This window comes from Nannobrachium achirus (genome assembly GCF_963921795.1).
Source record: "Nannobrachium achirus genome assembly, chromosome: 20".
NCBI lineage: Eukaryota > Metazoa > Chordata > Actinopteri > Myctophiformes > Myctophidae > Nannobrachium > Nannobrachium achirus.
The window spans coordinates 36473615-36491029 of NC_137827.1; the positions used below are offsets into that span (position 1 = coordinate 36473615).

Below are 17415 nucleotides of genomic sequence, written 5' to 3' on the forward strand. Positions count from 1 at the left end.
GTGTTCCTGTTTGTTAAAGATATAGACAGCTCACTTTTGTGTCCCGCTGGAGCCTTCCAATCCCTTTATGACTGTGGGAATTTGTGTCCTTGTTTGTGAATAAAGGAAGGGCTGGGGGAATTAAGACAAAGATGTGCGGGGGCTCTGGAGGCCGAAAGCCGCAGCGCGTTCTCCTCCTCTCCGCTATCTCACTTCTTGTTCTCTCTCCTCCCTCTTTCCCTCTCTCCTTCTCTTCTCGCTCTCTTCATCCCTTTATAGCATATCCAGTCATCTAATTATCCGCCTCAGTGGAGGACCTTTTTGCGCCTCTTTTTACTCACATCCTTGTCGTGTAGTTATGGTCTACATTTTTCCCAGGGCAAGATGCCAAGCGCCCTGCACTTTGTCACCTGATCTGCTCCTTAATTACAACAAGTGGATAAGGTCAAACAATCAGTAGGAATCAAATCAAAATGCCATGGGAGGGACATGATGACATTTTGACTTGATAGGGTCCAATTTCAACACTTACAGTACACAATACAACTATATTTAGTTATTAAGTTAAGTTATTTTTTTATTTTAGTATAATGTTGTTTGATAAAACTTTGTAGTCACTTGAGGGTTGCCAGTGTGAATCTACAGTACAAACCGTCTGGGAAAAGTCTTGACTGGAGGAAGGGAAATATAAATAAATACATGAATAACCGTCTGGGAAAAGTCTTGACTGGAGGAAGGGAAATATAAATAAATACATGAATGCATGAATGAATGAATGAATGAATGAATGAATGAAAGGCTAGTATGTAACTTTGCCCTGAGTTTTACAAAGAATAAAAAAAGAAATTACCCATCATTTCCTTTTCATTTCAGCCATTGAAGTAGCATAGTGTGGTGGTGTTTACCGGCAGAAACACACCCTTTTGCTGTATCTTGGTTTGCTTTGGTAGACGGGGGTGTTTTGGGGCAACCAAAATACGCCGAGAGGGCAATGTGTGGAGTTTCCGCAGGTAATCCCACCACACCACATGCCCAGAATAGGGGCACCAGATTGGAAATAATTGTGCACTTTATTGCAGTGGTTTGAGAACCGCTGCTCTAAAGCTCCAGAGAGAAGCTGTAGGCAGCTCCAACGTGTGACTAAGTGAATACAACCATATGGTTGCCTGTGAAATCCCTCCCCCAGGTTGTAGCGCTATAGTAAATAAGAACATGTTCTTGACTTGAAGTGTTGCCCTTAATGAACTATAGGTACGGCATAATCACACTGTAACTGCGTCATAATCGGAGCATGAAATGCTACTGCATAGTCATAGCTGAGTAGTGAAAAAATATTTTTAAATTAATCATCTATACTGCGCCGCCAAAATTACTGGTGGTAAGTGAATATTTTAAGATTTAGTGGCAGTTAGTGGTACTATCTTTATTGATATAGTTACTGGTGGTAAGTGAATATTTTAAGATTTAGTGGCAGTTAGTGGTACTGTCTTTATTGATATAGCCACCACCATGAAGACCGAGGTCGGATTCCTCCATGGTGCCTCTGGTTTGACCGTGTTAATGGTTGGGAATCCAGCAGGGAGGGCGATCTGATCTCTGTCTGTCACTGCATTAGCGACCTGTATTCAGCTCCTCATATACCCTTATAGTGCAGTATGTTCATGATGATGCTTTGCAGTGCACAGTTATAAAGTGCTGTTGTGTCCTTAGTGCACCTGATTAAATAAGGGTTTATTGTATTGCCATTACCTTCAAACTCAGCCGGCTGACAGAAGATGGGAGTAATCAACTGTGTGAATGATTATTTCAGTGTAGCCTCATATTAGGTCCTCATGGCATCAAATATTCTCACAGAACTTTTCTTGATTGCTATCGGGAAATGTCTTCCATTAATAAACCCTGTACCCTCATACGAACTCAGAAAGATATTACAGAACGCTGCAATCTTTCTGCTAGACTCATCCAGGGCTGTAATCAGACCCATATGCATTACACCTTACTGCCAATACATGGTCATTTTCTGACTCCATTACATTTCTCTTCTTGTTTTTTTCCGCTTATTAACATGCTCTGCTCCGCATCTATGATTCTTCCATTTTTGCAACTCATCACTTCTTTTCTGTTTTTTTCCCCCATGACCCATCTACCCCCATCTTCTTCCCTCTTCCTCCTCCACAGCTCTGTTGCTAGCTGAAGGTAAGTTGTTCTTTCCTTCTCTCGGCATCCCTGCTGATGTTGATGATGATGATGTTTCACTGAGTGTGCTGTGCCTTTCTGTCTGGGGAATGTGGGAATTATCTTCCCAAATGTGTTCAGCTCTGGACCCAAAAGAGAAATTTGGTGTCTTCCCGGGACCCAAACTTCCAAAAATGCATTATGAATTATTAACCACTAATGCCCTTACAATCAGATATTGCTATTTTCACTATTCTTGCCATTAAAAAAATACATAACCTACTGCATTGCTTTTTATTTTTATTTTATTTTCATTTCTGAAAATATTGTGAAATTTCTTTCTGAAATATTTTAGATTTCATTTTTTTTCTAAATTCTCTGGAAAATCTTGAATTTTTAGTTTGTTTTGTTTTTTGGAAAATAAATTGTATGTTTGTACCCTTGAAAACGGGCCTGTGACCCAAAATGGGGTTGAGGAAATGGTCCATCAAATATCTCCGAGCAGGAGTACTAGCCATTCACTTTTTCTTTATATTGGACTGGAGACAAAGTTACATTAAACATTGTGGCTAAAATCTGTCAGTCTTATCTTGGAACATTAAAGATATTTTCTGAATGATTAGGGCCCTCCTATGAATTTGGCATAGCTATTCTACTGAAAAGCACTCAACAGTAATCAAATCTATCTTTTCCTGTGCTACAGTACATTACCCCCAGTGCCTGGACTTATATTCAGTTTACAACACCTTGGTGCATCTTAATAGCAGATAAAAGAGAGATATGGTGCATAGTGTACCTGTTACGACAAGAATATGGACGCAGGATTCATATGGTTAAGCCTGGTTTGTACTTACCATAACCCACGTACGACAGATCACATTGCGATTTGTTGCGAGCTTGTAGATGCGTTATTTTCAGAGCAGGACACCGTAAGACACAGACGGGTTAGACCAAAATGGTACCATATTATAATGAGCGTTAGTGAGGACCAATTACAGTAAAACCCATTTAGAACGGGTACACATTATTGTGTATCATTATTTTATGCTTTAACTATTGAAAAATAGCAGATATACAAGCTCACAGCGCGGCACCGAGTGCCGCGCTGCAAGCTTGTAGATCTGCTATTTTTGAAAAATCGTGAAAATTAAAATTTTGACCCGGTTCTATTAGTGTCTTTTGAATCCTTCTAAGATTTTTTGAAAAACCTGTGTTTCTATGTCAGCAATCTGGCCAGCCATCGTCAAAGAAAAGGTCCTTTTCACTTAACTGGAGCTCAGTTAGTCTGTTCTTGAGAGACTACCGTGTCAGTGGTTCTCAAACCTTTTCATGTGAAGGATCCCCAAAATTATATTTATTTGGCCACGGACCCCCATCTCAAAATATTTAGTTCCAGTGACCACCCAGAAGCAAGATGTGAGTTACAAACGTTCGCTTTGAAAATACATATATTCAAAGATTTGCACACATTTTCACGACTTTTTCCAAAAATAGCAGATCTACAAGCTCGCAGCAGTCGCTTGTATATCTGCTATTTTTCACTGGTTAAAGCATTCAATAATTCTAGGCCTAAGTGGGTTAAGTTCTATTTTCAAAAGTAACTAAAATAGCAGCTCACAACATGTTTCGATAGATCTGCAATTTGCGCAATCTTTTAAGGATTTTTTCATGAAATTACATGCCCAAAATAGGGAGGGATGCCAGGTTGAAATTGGCAAATGACGGGCAGCTGATGCCAGTCTCTGACAGCGTCAGCTAAGCAGTTTCACCTCCAACAGCACAGGTGCCCTTTTTTTTCCTGACGTCGCCCGCACCTGAATGATGTATTCGTTCCCCTAATCACAGGATTAATTAATCACAAACTCATGACTTATTTCCCCCTGTCAAGCGTAAGGCCAAAGCATTTGATAACTACAGTATAAATAAAATTAAAACTCAGCTCAGAAATTAGAAATGTAATTACCTTTGTGATTAATTCTGTGGCTTTTGTTTTTTTTCTTTTTTTCTCTCTTCTTGTTCTCATTGAGGAAACATCTTCGTGTTGTGGAGTGGCACAGTGCAAGTGGAATGGTGTGATAATCACATTTGAAACAAAAAGAAACCCTGTCAGGTCTTCAGGGCACACACTGTCTTGAGTGTGTAATTGATTTAGCTTAAAAGCATGTGTGTGTGTGTGTGTGTGTGTGTGTGTGTGTGTGTGTGTGTGTGTGTGTGTGTGTGTGTGTGTGTGTGTGTGTGTGTGTGTGTGTGTGCGTGCGCAAGAGTGTGTGCATGTGCATGTGGTATCCATGTACGCATGCATGGGTATACAGTATAACGTGCATGTAAGTTGACATTACGTGTGTGCGTGCGTGCGTGTATCTGTGCATGCACGCGTGTGTGTGTGTGTGTGTTTGAGCATGTGTGCTGGAGTATGAGAGTGCACAAGTGCCTGCTGTGCTGACACACCTGACCACTCTTCCCTATCAAGGGGAGCTTGGCTGTGATCTTTAATGGCAGTGTTAATATTTCATAGTGAGTGTGTTTTCAGCTAAGAGCAGCGGGTTGGGACTCAGGGCCTCAAATAAAAGATGACAGGGTTTCTGCACCAGGTGTCTCTGTGGGAGTGTTACAGACAGCAGGATGAGAGTGGAGAGAGAGTCACTTCTCTCTCTCTCTCTCTCTATCTCTCTTGCTCTCTCTATCATGCTCTCTCTTGCTCTCACTCTGTCTCCTCCCTCTCTCTCTCTCTCTCTCCCTCTCCCTCTCTCCCTCTCACACAAAGTTAAGCCTACTTTATACTTTCTCCCTCAACGTTGTGGCTTGCCAAAAATAAATGCACTGTGTCACTCACCGTATCGTTGTCAAGTATACATGAGTCTTGAGTCATCACTGAACCAATGTTATGGACCAGTTTGTACTGCTCCAACAATGGTGTCTGTACCAAAGCCGCACAGGACATGGGACATGCTGTGTTGATAATAATAGAATGCATTTCTACAGCACAATGTTCCAGAGCTTTATATCAAACGATAGAAATTGATGGTTTGATTGTTTAAATTAGTTCTTGAGAGACTACTATGTCAGTGGTGCTCAAACCTTTTCATGTGAAGGACCCCCAAAATGATATTTATTTGGCCACGGACCCCCATTTCAAAATATCTAGTTCCAGGGACCACCCAGAAGCAAAATTTGAGTTACAAACGTTCGCTTTGAAAATACATATATTCAAAGATTTGCACACATTTTCACGACTTTTTCAAAAATAGCAGATCTACAAGCACTCGGTGCCGCGCTGTGAGCTTGTATATCTGCTATTTTTCACTGGTTAAAGCATTCAATAATTCTAGGCCTGAATGGGTTAAAACAGACGCAAATAATGTAAATAAAAGAACAAAATACACATACAGTACAAACTGTAAAATAGTAATAGTGATTAAAAATACAATTAAAATAGAGAGACAGAGAGAGAGAGACCGAGATATACATTTGTATTGAATTTACTTCATAATTAGGTCTTTGGTAGTCTGGCAGTGGATCAATTCAGCTCAGTGAAATGTTGCTGCTTATTAGGGACATTGTTCCAGTATTGCTGCTGGATGAATAAAGTATTCCTCCAATGTTTGGCCCGCTCTGTGTTTCGTCTTGTCGAATGCCCGACCAAGCGTGAAAGCTCATTTGAGCTTATATAACGTAAATGATGTACACAAGAGGACATTAGCCACAGAGAATAGTTTGTGCAAAAATTATGGAGTATGGATTCTGCATTATTAAAATGTAGCCTCTATGTCTTTCTTTTACATATTTGTTTGTTTTTTGTTTTCTTTTTTACAAGTTGAACTTTTTAGTAGACATAATTGATGAATACAAGTGTAATAATGTACTAGTATCATAAAGTCCCCCAATAGGAAGAATTGTTATTTAAATAACAATAACAAATCAATCAATGTTCTTTCCTCGTGTTTTGTTTGTATGCTGAGAAGTACAGCGAAGTACTTTAACTGAATTAACTAACATCTTCTCAGATCCCCTGTTTTACTTTAATAGTCATCTTATTCTTTCTCATCTTCTCTTCTCTCCTGTCCCACCTTTCTCCCCCCACAGACATACCAGACAGGAAGCTGACATCAGACGCAGAGGAAGCAAAACGGATTGCAGAGATGGGCAAACCAGTGCTGGGGGAACACTCTAAGCTTGAAGTCATCATTGAGGAGTCTTACGAGTTCAAGGTGGATGATGTTCACCATGAAAAGCAACCCTTGAATCACAACCGATAGCTGCTGCGTGTTTATATAAGCCCTAATGGTTTCCTGTTTGCACGCTTATTTCATACAACAAATGTGAATGTCAATATCTTATGTCAATCTCATAATACGGTTCACTTCAATCAATGTATTTGACAAAAAAGAAACAAACACTGCATGAGATGTTCACTTGCTGTACTGGCATCCCCTATAGTAGCAAAAACATACCCAGAATATTTGTTTCAATCAGGCATCAAATAGAAGGGATGGGTTGCTTTTGCTGAGGACTTGATGCCACTGCCATCAAGTGGTGAAGGATGGGAACTGAATGAAGCCCCAAGTTTATATCAGTGGTCTTCAAAGTGGGGGCTTTGGCCCCCAGGGAGTAGAGTTGGAATGAAGAGGGGAAATGGATGGTGGTGGGGGGGGGGGGGGGGGGGGGTGTCATAAAGCATAATATTAAAAACTAATCTGATTTAAATTACATATAAATGTAACCACTTTCAAAGTGGTGTTATACAAACATTGAAAATAGCAGATCTACAAGCTGCGTTGTGAGCCTGTAGATTGGCTGGGTTGTTTTCTTAAAGGCATTTCGCAATTGGGGGCTGCAACCAGAGGCTATGGCTTGGGGGGGTCCTTGGCATGGAAATGTTTGGGCACTCCTGGCTTATAGTTTACATTCTGAATGTAAATGATGGATGCATTGTTTATATGCTTATCTCTCTTGTGTTTTTATTTTTTCTTGTATGGTACAGAGCACAGTGGACAAGTTGATCAAGAAGACCAACCTGGCTTTGGTGGTGGGAACCAACTCTTGGAGAGAACAGTTTATGGAGGCGATCACTGTCAGTGCAGGTAGAGTTCAAACTGTCCCACCATGCTCACACTCTCTACACAGAGGCACATGAGCCTTTTCTACAATAGATGATCATAATTTAGGCAATGTGTTAAAGGATAGGTCTGTTTTGTTTTTCACTTCATTTTTTCCCCACTCTGTCCCCATTCTTAATACTTAAACACTTTAGAATATTCAACTGATTTGGCCCCATACGATTATTTATGACAGTTAGTTACCTTTAATGTAGAAATGTATGGTGCAAAAAATAAAATAAAAACAGATGCCTGAATCTTTTCATTTACAGTAACTGGAGCAAATTATTGCCTTTTATCCCCAACTATCAGTAATAATTGATGTTCTTGTTGCAAAGAGTTGGCGATGCCTGTGTTTGAGCAATGTTGACTGGCAATACTAGCTAATAATTCCATACATTCTGTCTGGCAGCTTAAACTCCTAGTGTGATCTACCTTGGTGATATCATGTCCCACGCAAAAACACTTTTGAGAAAAGTTTGTTGTTGAATGACTGTTAACCCTTCCGTCCAATTTTAAGATAACAGTCAATAATCATAATTACACATTTCTAAACATTCATAAATAAGTGCTTAGCGTTAGATTACTTTGTAAATCATGAATTATAGACACAGTAAAAGACTTTACTTGGTAATCATACAACAATATTTTTTTAAACGTATGATAATTAATAACTATTTATTAATAGTAATTATGATTTACTAATCACTACAATATAGACACATCTTTTATATCTCAGTTAGAGATCAGTAACCAATTATTCACCTATATTTAATAATCATACTTTCTTTTATTATAATATTTACAATTTTGCATTAGGCTATGTCATTTCCTAATGTAAAATTGATACATATATGATACAATATGCCTATGATGTTCTTACAGTCTCATCATGCATGCCATATAACATCCACCAAACCACCACAGTCCCAGCAGTAACCACAGAGCAGCCAAATCCTCCTCCGGTGCCTTGCTTCATCACTTCACCGTTGAAATATTTAATCCAGCGACACTATTTATTTTTTCATGGTGCTCCTCCTCTCTCCTCCCCTTCCTCTTCCACTGCCACCAGTAGCACTGAAAAATGGATGTGCCTCACATGGCCTGCCACTTTGAATCAACACAGAGTCCCCTGGCGTACACCATTTTACCTTTGCATTTGAGGTGTTAAGTTGTTGCCCTTATTCAGAGTGACCTACAGTACAGTGAGTAAGCAGGTTGAGGGGGCTTGCAGTGTCTCGCTCAAGGACAATTGCAGTTCATGTCGGCTACTGATGAGATCAGACGGCTGACTTTTATGTTACCAGATTGATGTTTTCTAACCCCTGCATGAGACACCGTCCAATATAATGAGTAAGCAGAAAGCTGGCTTTGTGTCTCATTCAAGGACACTGTGACAGAAGGACACGTTCCATTTTTGGTCCCTGCAATGACCAATGTGTCACACTGGAGGTTTTGCTAGAAACAAACATGACTTTTAGTCTACAGGTTTTATGACTGTCTAGTCCTGCCACCTAATTGCATGAATTACGATGTGACCTAATTAAAAACCTAAACTGGAGCAGTGTTGTTTATCAGAAATACATCCACCTGTTTCGGCAAGACTTTACTGTAGCATTATCTGTAGGACACTTCCGGTTAACAGCAGACATACAAGCTCACGTCGCGTCCTAGATGCAACCGTTGTGAGCTTGTAGATCACATTCGGCTGTGACGCCGGAAATGCCGCTCGCCTTCTGCGCAATGCACGATGGGATGTTGGAAAGTTGTGGATAGAAAGCTGAAAGGCCAGTTCTTAAACTAACCTAGAAGTCAAAACTATTGCTCAAGAAATATAGAAATAAAGGGCATGTTATTATGAAATAACAAAGGCCTCACACAAAGATTAATCCTCAGTCAACATTATTTTACCAAAACAAACCAAAGACTTAAAACTTAAAACCAAGAGTTATTTATCCCCACACTTTTTTAGGATTCATTTGAATTAGAATTTAGTGGGTGTTTGGAGGGGCGGTGGTTAGTTATAAATGAGTCCATTCACTGAATGTTTCCTGTATGCTCTCTGCAGATATTCAGAGACTTCCTAGTAATCGTTCCATAGTTTTAAGTGAATGTTGTTGTCTGTCCTTCCTTCTCCATCAACCATATTGCCTCTTCTTTGCTTTTATTTCTTATTGGCAATCCCAACTTAATTTTTTTCTCTATCATTCTCCCTCTCCCTCCTTCCCTTCCCCATCGCCTCTTCCTTCTCCAAACGCTCCCCGCTTCACTCCCAATCCCTCTGCCTCTCTCTTGCCGTCCAGATGAGGATGAGGACGACACAGGTGAGGAGCGTCTTCCGTCCTGCTTCGACTATGTCATGCACTTTCTCACCGTCTTCTGGAAGGTGCTGTTTGCCTGTGTGCCGCCCACCGAGTACCTGAATGGCTGGGCGTGCTTCTTCGTCTCCATAGTCATCATCGGCCTTCTGACGGCCGTCATCGGAGACCTGGCGTCCCACTTTGGCTGCACCATTGGCCTCAAGGACTCTGTCACTGCTGTAGTGTTTGTGGCGCTCGGCACCTCCGTCCCTGGTCAGTTCAGTGTGTGTGTGTGTGTGTGTGTGTGTGTGTGTGTGTGTGTGTGTGTGTGTCTGTCTATTTAACCAGGTGGAATACGTACATGTGTACTGTGAATGTAGGGCTGCTAGATTATGGCAAAAAGCATAACCACCATTATTATGGTTAATAATCAATATATATTCTCTTTTTAACAGTGGATTTTCTTGAACTTTTCTGATTTTTGCTCATTTATAGTTTGGCAATAAACCACTTAGTTTATTTAAATTTCAGACGATTAAACAAATTGTTCATATTGCAGACACCACCAAGTAATAAACATTTGCGTAATATTTGTTATTGTTCCTCATCAAACAAAAAGATCATTCAACTTTCTTGTTTACCAAAGGCTCTCTTTCTATCAATTGACCCTTTTTTCAAGTCCCGCCCATGGGTGTGCCCCTCTTCGCACCCATTAGTTGCTGTTTCTTGATTGGACAAAAATCCTTTCTCTCCATCCACTACCTTTGAAATAACATGTTTTTCGGTTGCTTCGTATTGATATTCTTTGTGTTCAATTCTTATTTAAACTTGGTGTCAGTAAACAAGGAACATCTCAGGTGGACTTTAGTGACTGGGCAAAGTGGGCATATCATGTTTTTTTTTTTTTTTTCTCCCAAAATTATATTTGAGCTATTTCAACATAAACAACCATAAGGTGGAAGCAAGGCAGAACCATTGCAGAACAAGGCAGATAGAGCCTGCTGGTTGGTCAGTCAGGGACCAACCAGAAGGCTGCCACCAAAGTAGCAGCTATACTCTTCCTGGGGTCCACAACAAACATAACATTACATGTCACATATAACAAACGTATAATTAAAAACATTTTCAAGACAGTATACAAGTCAAGTAAAAAAGCTTATGACAACCCATCAAATTACAACCCATCAAAGTTATTCAGGTCCGTTAAGTACCAGTACATTAACAGCTCTAGATGAATTAAAGATGCCACAGCATGGGCCTTTAGGGATGTGCAAAATCAAACTGCAGTAAAGGAAAGGTGGATTTATGACTAAATGTACTGTAACTGAAAACTAAATGTGATTAACTGAGCAGCCCTACATTTATCTTTGTGTGTAAATATTTGCATGAGTTAGTGTGAGTGTATGTTTAAAGATTACACTCTGATCTACATGGATGTCTTCCACCCAAGCAGCTGAGCAGCCTATAATTACATATTTTCATAATCAGTTCAGCTATTGTTTTATTTTTTATTTTTTTTATCAAAATCCATCCAATAACTTCCCATTTCAACAGAAGATTTGATCAAAACTGTTCTGACAATCAAACAATTAGGTCTACATACGTGTGTCTAACAAATGTGATGTCGATACTAATTCTGAATATTAATAACAACATTACAGTATATCCCACCTTCCTATCCTGTGTCACCTGGAAATGTATCACGATAAAGGATAGATAGATACAGTACTAAAGAAATGGCATTTCAGCTGGACTAAAGGGGGGTGTCCAGGTGGCCACCAAAGTGGACTGGGGTTCGAATTCACTGCAGTGCCTCCAGCTTGGCCAGGTGCTCCAAGGAACACAATTGTCTGCACTGATGGTGGGGTAGTCGGCTATGGAGAGTGATCTCTATCACTGCACTAGTAACTTCTACAGGTTGTCTGGGGTGCCTGTTCATCAGGGAACAGAACTGGGAGGGATATCTGGTGACATCATCACACGTATCAGAGTAGACGCATCGTTGCCTACACCCTCTCCAAGACAAACTAGTAGGAGTCAGCAGTGACAGTGACAACATGGGTGAATTGGGAATTGGCAATTTGGCATAATAATAAAATTGGGAGGAAATATAAAATGGTAAAAAGGTCATACTGTAATCATTAAACCGTTTATTCGATTACCAGGACGTCATTTTCCGTTGATCAATGAATGGGTTATTGTATTTCCAAACAGTTTTTTTGGTCTTGGTTTACTCCACAGACACGTTTGCCAGCAAGGTGGCGGCGGTGCAGGACACGTACGCCGACGCCGCCATCGGGAACGTGACCGGCAGCAACGCCGTCAACGTCTTCCTGGGCATCGGCGTGGCCTGGTCCGTGGCGGCCATCTACTGGCACATGCAAGGGAAGGAGTTTGTGGTGGAGGCCGGCTCGCTGGCCTTCTCCGTCACCCTCTTCACCATCTTTGCCTTCTTTGCCGTGTCGGTGCTGCTCTACCGGCGCCGGGCCCACATCGGAGGGGAACTGGGCGGGCCCCGGGGACACAGACTGGCCACCTCAGCCTTCTTTTTCAGCCTCTGGTTCCTCTATATCCTGTTCTCCAGTTTGGAGGCCTACTGTCATATAGAGGGATTTTAAAAAACCCGACCACCCCCGCCCTCCCCCCCCCCCCCCCCCCCCACCCCTTATACAGAAAGAATAACTCCAACGCGGAAACAAAACAAGACAGAGGTTTCAAAGTACAACTTGGGAGTAAACAACAAAAAAAAAAAAATTCTCGCTTGTGGAATTTTTTCGTCCGGTCGTGTAATGGAATGGATGAACAGGAGAGGCAAAACCAGGGAGGGCAGCGTTGCTGGTTTCTTCCTCACCTCCGTCCCGCCTCCCTCTGTCCTTCTCTCTGTCTCTGTCTCTCTCTCTCTCTCTCTCATAAGCTCTGAGTCTTGAACCCTCCTGTAAGAATGCTCACAGGTGTGTAGCCTGCACCAGGTGCTGAAAGCCTGTACGTCTTCTGGCTGCAGGAGCAGCCGTCCTGAGCCCAGGCGAGTGAGTGAGTGAGTGTGCTTACAGCTGGGATTGGGCCGCCACTGAGTCATAAGAAGATGCAGAGAGGTGGGCCAGCATTCCACTGACGGAGACTGCAGTCTTATTATACCCAGAAGGAGTTGAGCTATCAGAGGTCTATATTTTTCTCAACACCTTGATGAGAATGTTTTTTCTTTGTTTTGTTTTTTGTTTTGTTTTTTAAATGAAGTATTTTGGGGATAAAAATGCAAAAAATTAGAATAAAACTATGACGTAAAAAACGTACAAAAAGAGGAGTCAAAGAGACTATTTTCTGATCTATGATATGGAACGACATAAAAAAACAAAATGGAGATTTGCTGTGGAGTGATAAGCTGGATGGACTCATAGTATTTATTTTTTATTTGCATAGTTTCCTAAGGAGTTCCACAGAGTTCTCAGATTTGACGAGAGCTGAAAGGGGGAGGAGCTGCAAGTGACAACCTAAATACTGTCAGACAAATCAACCAATCAGACAGGCGTGGAGGAGGGAGCTCGGGGACACACTGGACATTGCCAAACTGCCCTGGACAAATTACTTCCGTACTATATACGTATCTATATATAATATATTTCCATATTTTCTGTATATTTTGAATATTTGTTTAAATGTGATCACCTTCTGCTCTAACAAAAATGGCGGATCGCTGTGGCTTGGGGGGTAGGGGCAGTTAGGGTGGGGTGGGGGGGGTATCATATCCCAGAACGATGTCTTCACATTTCTAAGAGTTCTGTATCTTGCCTAGGAAAAAAAAAGAAAATAGGAAAAAAAAAAAATCTAAAATGTAAAAAAAAGTATGACATTGTATTTTATTTACTGACGATATCTTGGTCTCACTCGAGTTTTCACCTTTTGAGAATCCGAAGTCCAAAAGAAAAAAAAGTGTTGCTGCAGAGATAAAAATTCAGAGGTATTTTTGTACTGTTCCTTCCATGCACTTTGCTGTATAAATCTATTTATGGAGACTTCTTCTTGTACACGTGCAAGAGGCCAATATTCAAAAGGTACGTATCACTATGGACTGTAGAGTGCCTGTGCCAGATAAAGAGCTTGTGACGGCACCCACTGACCAGCTGCCTAACAGTTCAGTTCAACTAAGTCCACGGGTTCCATTTTCAAAATGGCCCCATATCCAGTTTCAGACCGAGCTGTTGCCCGAATTTACTTTTACAACATATCAAAAAGAAATGCCAATCATATTATACTTATAGTTTATTGGCAGCACAGCAGCAGTCACGTTATTACAAATCACTGAAATGGACATATCCATAAAGAGAGCTTATTTTCAAGTTATTGTTATTCATTATGTAGAAGCAGGTGTCGTTTCAAATAGTGGTAAACTCAAAAATCAATTGGAACACGAGCGTACAGTAACTGGAGTGGAGTTTCACTAGTCTGAAGTGTCACTGGTCTGGGTGCCGAAGCAGTAAATATCTAGTGTTTGAATTTGAAAGTAACGTGATAATGAATGCTGTTTAAATACAAAATGACTGGTGCTTTGTTTTTAATGAGAGAGAAACACACACACATATATATATACATTTAAGAGCTCCCAACCCCATGAAAATGTGTATTACTTCATTTGCATCAAGCGTACATGCCTCTGTAATCACTAAAGTCTTGGCCAATTTTAAAAATCACTGAAGAGATTACCAAAGAGATGGGATGCAACATCTTTTTCAAGCATAGGGTGATGGGATGTTGCAGTGACACTATATCTCCACAAGGGGGTTGTCAATCTCTAGTCCCTGTGGTTGTCCCCTCCTCTCTTTCATTCCTTGCCACTCCTCCTACCTAGTGAATATTCTGCTTCCTTTGTGGTGGTGAGTGATGTTGTACATACATCCAGTGGCTAAAATGGATAATATTCCCCTAGCCCACACCTGCTCTCCCTTTGAGTTCTCCTTCTCTATCTCCAACACACAACACACGCACACACACGCACAGGCATGCACACACGCACGTGCGTGCACACACACACACACACACACACACACACACACACACACACACACACACACACACACACACACACACACACACACACACACACACACACACACACACAGGTACACGTGTATGTTTACATAGACACTATAAGTGTATTGGTCAAAATGGCATGTCAACACAAAACTCTTTCACATCTCATTCACAAGGTAGCTTTGTCTGAGCCAACATCAGCAAAAGTGTGATGGTAAAAATGAACAAATGTACTTTTGTTATTATCTTTTAGTTTTTCATGTACATTACTGTGTGACAGAGGCCCCACAAACCAGCCATTGGAAGCCTCGAGACAATAAATATATTGGAGTCTATAGAGGTGGTATTTTCCACTAATTCTAAAAGTGGATGCTGCAGGAATTTATTGTGACAAAGAAATGCCGGGTGTGTGTGTGTGTGTGTGTGTGTGTGTGTGTGTGTGCGTGTGTGTGTGTGTGTGTGTGTGTGTGTGTGTGTGTGTGTGTGTGTGTGTGTGTGTGTGTGTGTGTGTGTGTGTGTGTGTGTGGGGGGGGGGGGGGGCTATGTGGCTGTGTTCTTGCCTCTTATCAAGCAAAATGTTGTCAGGCCTCTGTGGCTTCTCTGTACTTGTGAGTGCAGGGGATTTCACTGTTCTATGTCAGTCCTCTCCACATGCCTCTGAGTTGGTTCATTTGTCTTAAAACTATGTCTTAAAAGTTGTTAAAACATTTGATATAGATATATCAAACACCATTAATTCCTTTTTTGTAGGTGCAGGCCAGATTTGAAGTGTGTATAGGCTATATCTACAAAAAAAGAATCAATCATTTGGGATGGCTGATGATGTGCTAATCTAAAGAAGGATTGAGGGTCATATCATATGCTGACAGTGCTAATGTTTTATTTTCTGTGGTCAAGGAAGAGAACAGTCAGAACACATTCTGATGGATGGACGGGAATGTTTTTTCTTACCTACGTGTGGGGAGGGAAAACTGATATTTTTGTCTATTTTCTTTTTTGCTGTACCACAACCACTGGCTGGGATAGATTAGTTACGCTCTGAAAAAGAACGTAATGTCATTATGCATTGCTGTCAACCTACTGTACATGATTGCTCGGACGGAATTAATTGGATGTTGCCTAAACACGTTTTGAGGAAAATGCAGTTTGATGTCAAAATCGTAATATTTGGCTGTTTTGGAATTTCGTCAGATTGCAATAAAACGAAGTCTTGGCTTTCATAATTCGTCAATATTGCTGCCCAATTTAAATCAGAAACATAAGTCTTGAAGCCTTTAAATGTAGCATGACATACTAGTGGAAACACGTATGCTTTAGGAAGTATATAGTCAGCAAGAGTTATAGATTATATTCTTGTGGCATGAAGACAATCCATACAGATTCCTTTTCGAAGGAAATAATAAACCATGTTAAATTCTATAATTAAAACCTGCTTTGGATTTGCAAAGATTATCTTTTCATATCATATACTCATTAAGGCCCTTTGTCTCAAAAAGACTCTGGTAACGGCTTATGTTATACACAATGTGATGCTGTACATAATTATGATCTCAGTAGAGCAGATGAGGTGCACAATACATATTCTGTTGAAAATGTATAAACATGTGCCAGTTTGCAGAGAATACAACAACATCTACACAGCATGTTCAGGTCCCTTGTCTGCCGTACTGAAGTGCCCTTGAGCAGTCTACAGCACTTAGTCCTGTGCCTCCATACTGAGGGTGGTCAGCAAAGGCATCCAATCAATAAGAAATACAAATATCAATGTGTTACTTCAAAATGATAGACAGGTGTGTAGACATGATTTTAAAGAGTTTAAAGACTTATGGTCTCGTGGGAATAAATCATACTCATTATTATTATACAAAAATCACAGGCTGGTTTCACCAACATAGATTAAGCTTGGATCAGGCTAAGATTTCAAGAGTTGTTGACACACAAACATCAACTGATTTGTAATGGAAAATCAGTTTCCTCCTTTCGCCCTGTATTTCACCTGCATTTTGTTCCTGATTAATGGCAAATTAAGCTATATCTTAGGCAACTAAAAGGCCAAGCCAAGGATCAGTTCTATCTCTTATCATATAGTATTAAAAACACTACTACTATAGGTTTGATTTATGACATGTGAAACCAGCTGAATTTAAATTATCACCACACTTGACGGTGTATCACGAACATCATTTTTGAAACCCTCTGCGTTCGGTTTGTCATTAACTTTGCTCTGTGTGTACGTGTGTGTGTGTGTGTGTGTACTGTGTACGTGTGTGTGTGTGTGCGAGAGATAATTGCTGTTTAATTTAATTAAACGGTGAGGTTCAGCAAATGTGAATTTCTTTGTTTACATCTCATCAGCTACGCTAGGGTTCCATCTAACCTTTTGTTTAATGTCACTAATGTGCACTGAGGCAATGATAGCCTAAAGTATGTTTTATGCAGAAGCAGTCACCTATACTATAATTAAAGCATCCAAAAATCGATACTTCCTATAGTCGGGGGCGTTAGGGATATTTCGCGCTAATCAGTCTAAAAGTGCAAAATTGTGCACAGATGTAGCCCAGTGCATGCTCTAATGATTTAGCTAGGGCGCCCGAGTCGGCGACCTTCAGGGTTGCCACAGCGGCCAAATCAAGTTGGGCTCCCATTGACTTTCTAAACAGGAGGAAAATACCCAGAAAAACTTTTTTTTTCTGGGTATGTAAGTAGGATCTGAGGGGTCTAACTAGGGGTTTGTCATGATGCTGAATCCATTGCAAGCATTTGTTTTGCACAAAAAACATTCCTTGGGCTAGAAATGGCCTCAGAAAACGATGCATGTATGGGTATGCATTCATGTTAGT

At 40.7% G+C, this 17415-nt stretch overlaps 1 protein-coding gene across 3 annotated transcripts in view; it reads left to right on the forward strand.

The window, feature by feature from the left end:
• The window catches only part of slc8a3 (solute carrier family 8 member 3), a gene marked incomplete at both ends in the record, with an annotated part of 128327 nt that extends 116159 nt beyond the window's left edge, over window positions 1-12168 (forward strand). The window contains 5 exons of one of the 3 annotated variants that reach the window (XM_080751408.1): window positions 2158-2175; window positions 6238-6362; window positions 7136-7235; window positions 9554-9823; window positions 11792-12168. In XM_080751408.1, the coding sequence (XP_080607534.1) occupies window positions 2158-2175; window positions 6238-6362; window positions 7136-7235; window positions 9554-9823; window positions 11792-12168 (890 nt within the window). The remainder of the gene's footprint in view (window positions 1-2157; window positions 2176-6237; window positions 6363-7135; window positions 7236-9553; window positions 9824-11791) is intronic. The other 2 variants (XM_080751407.1, XM_080751409.1) reach the window with 2 other exon arrangements.
• Between the last annotated feature and the right edge of the window lie 5247 nt (window positions 12169-17415).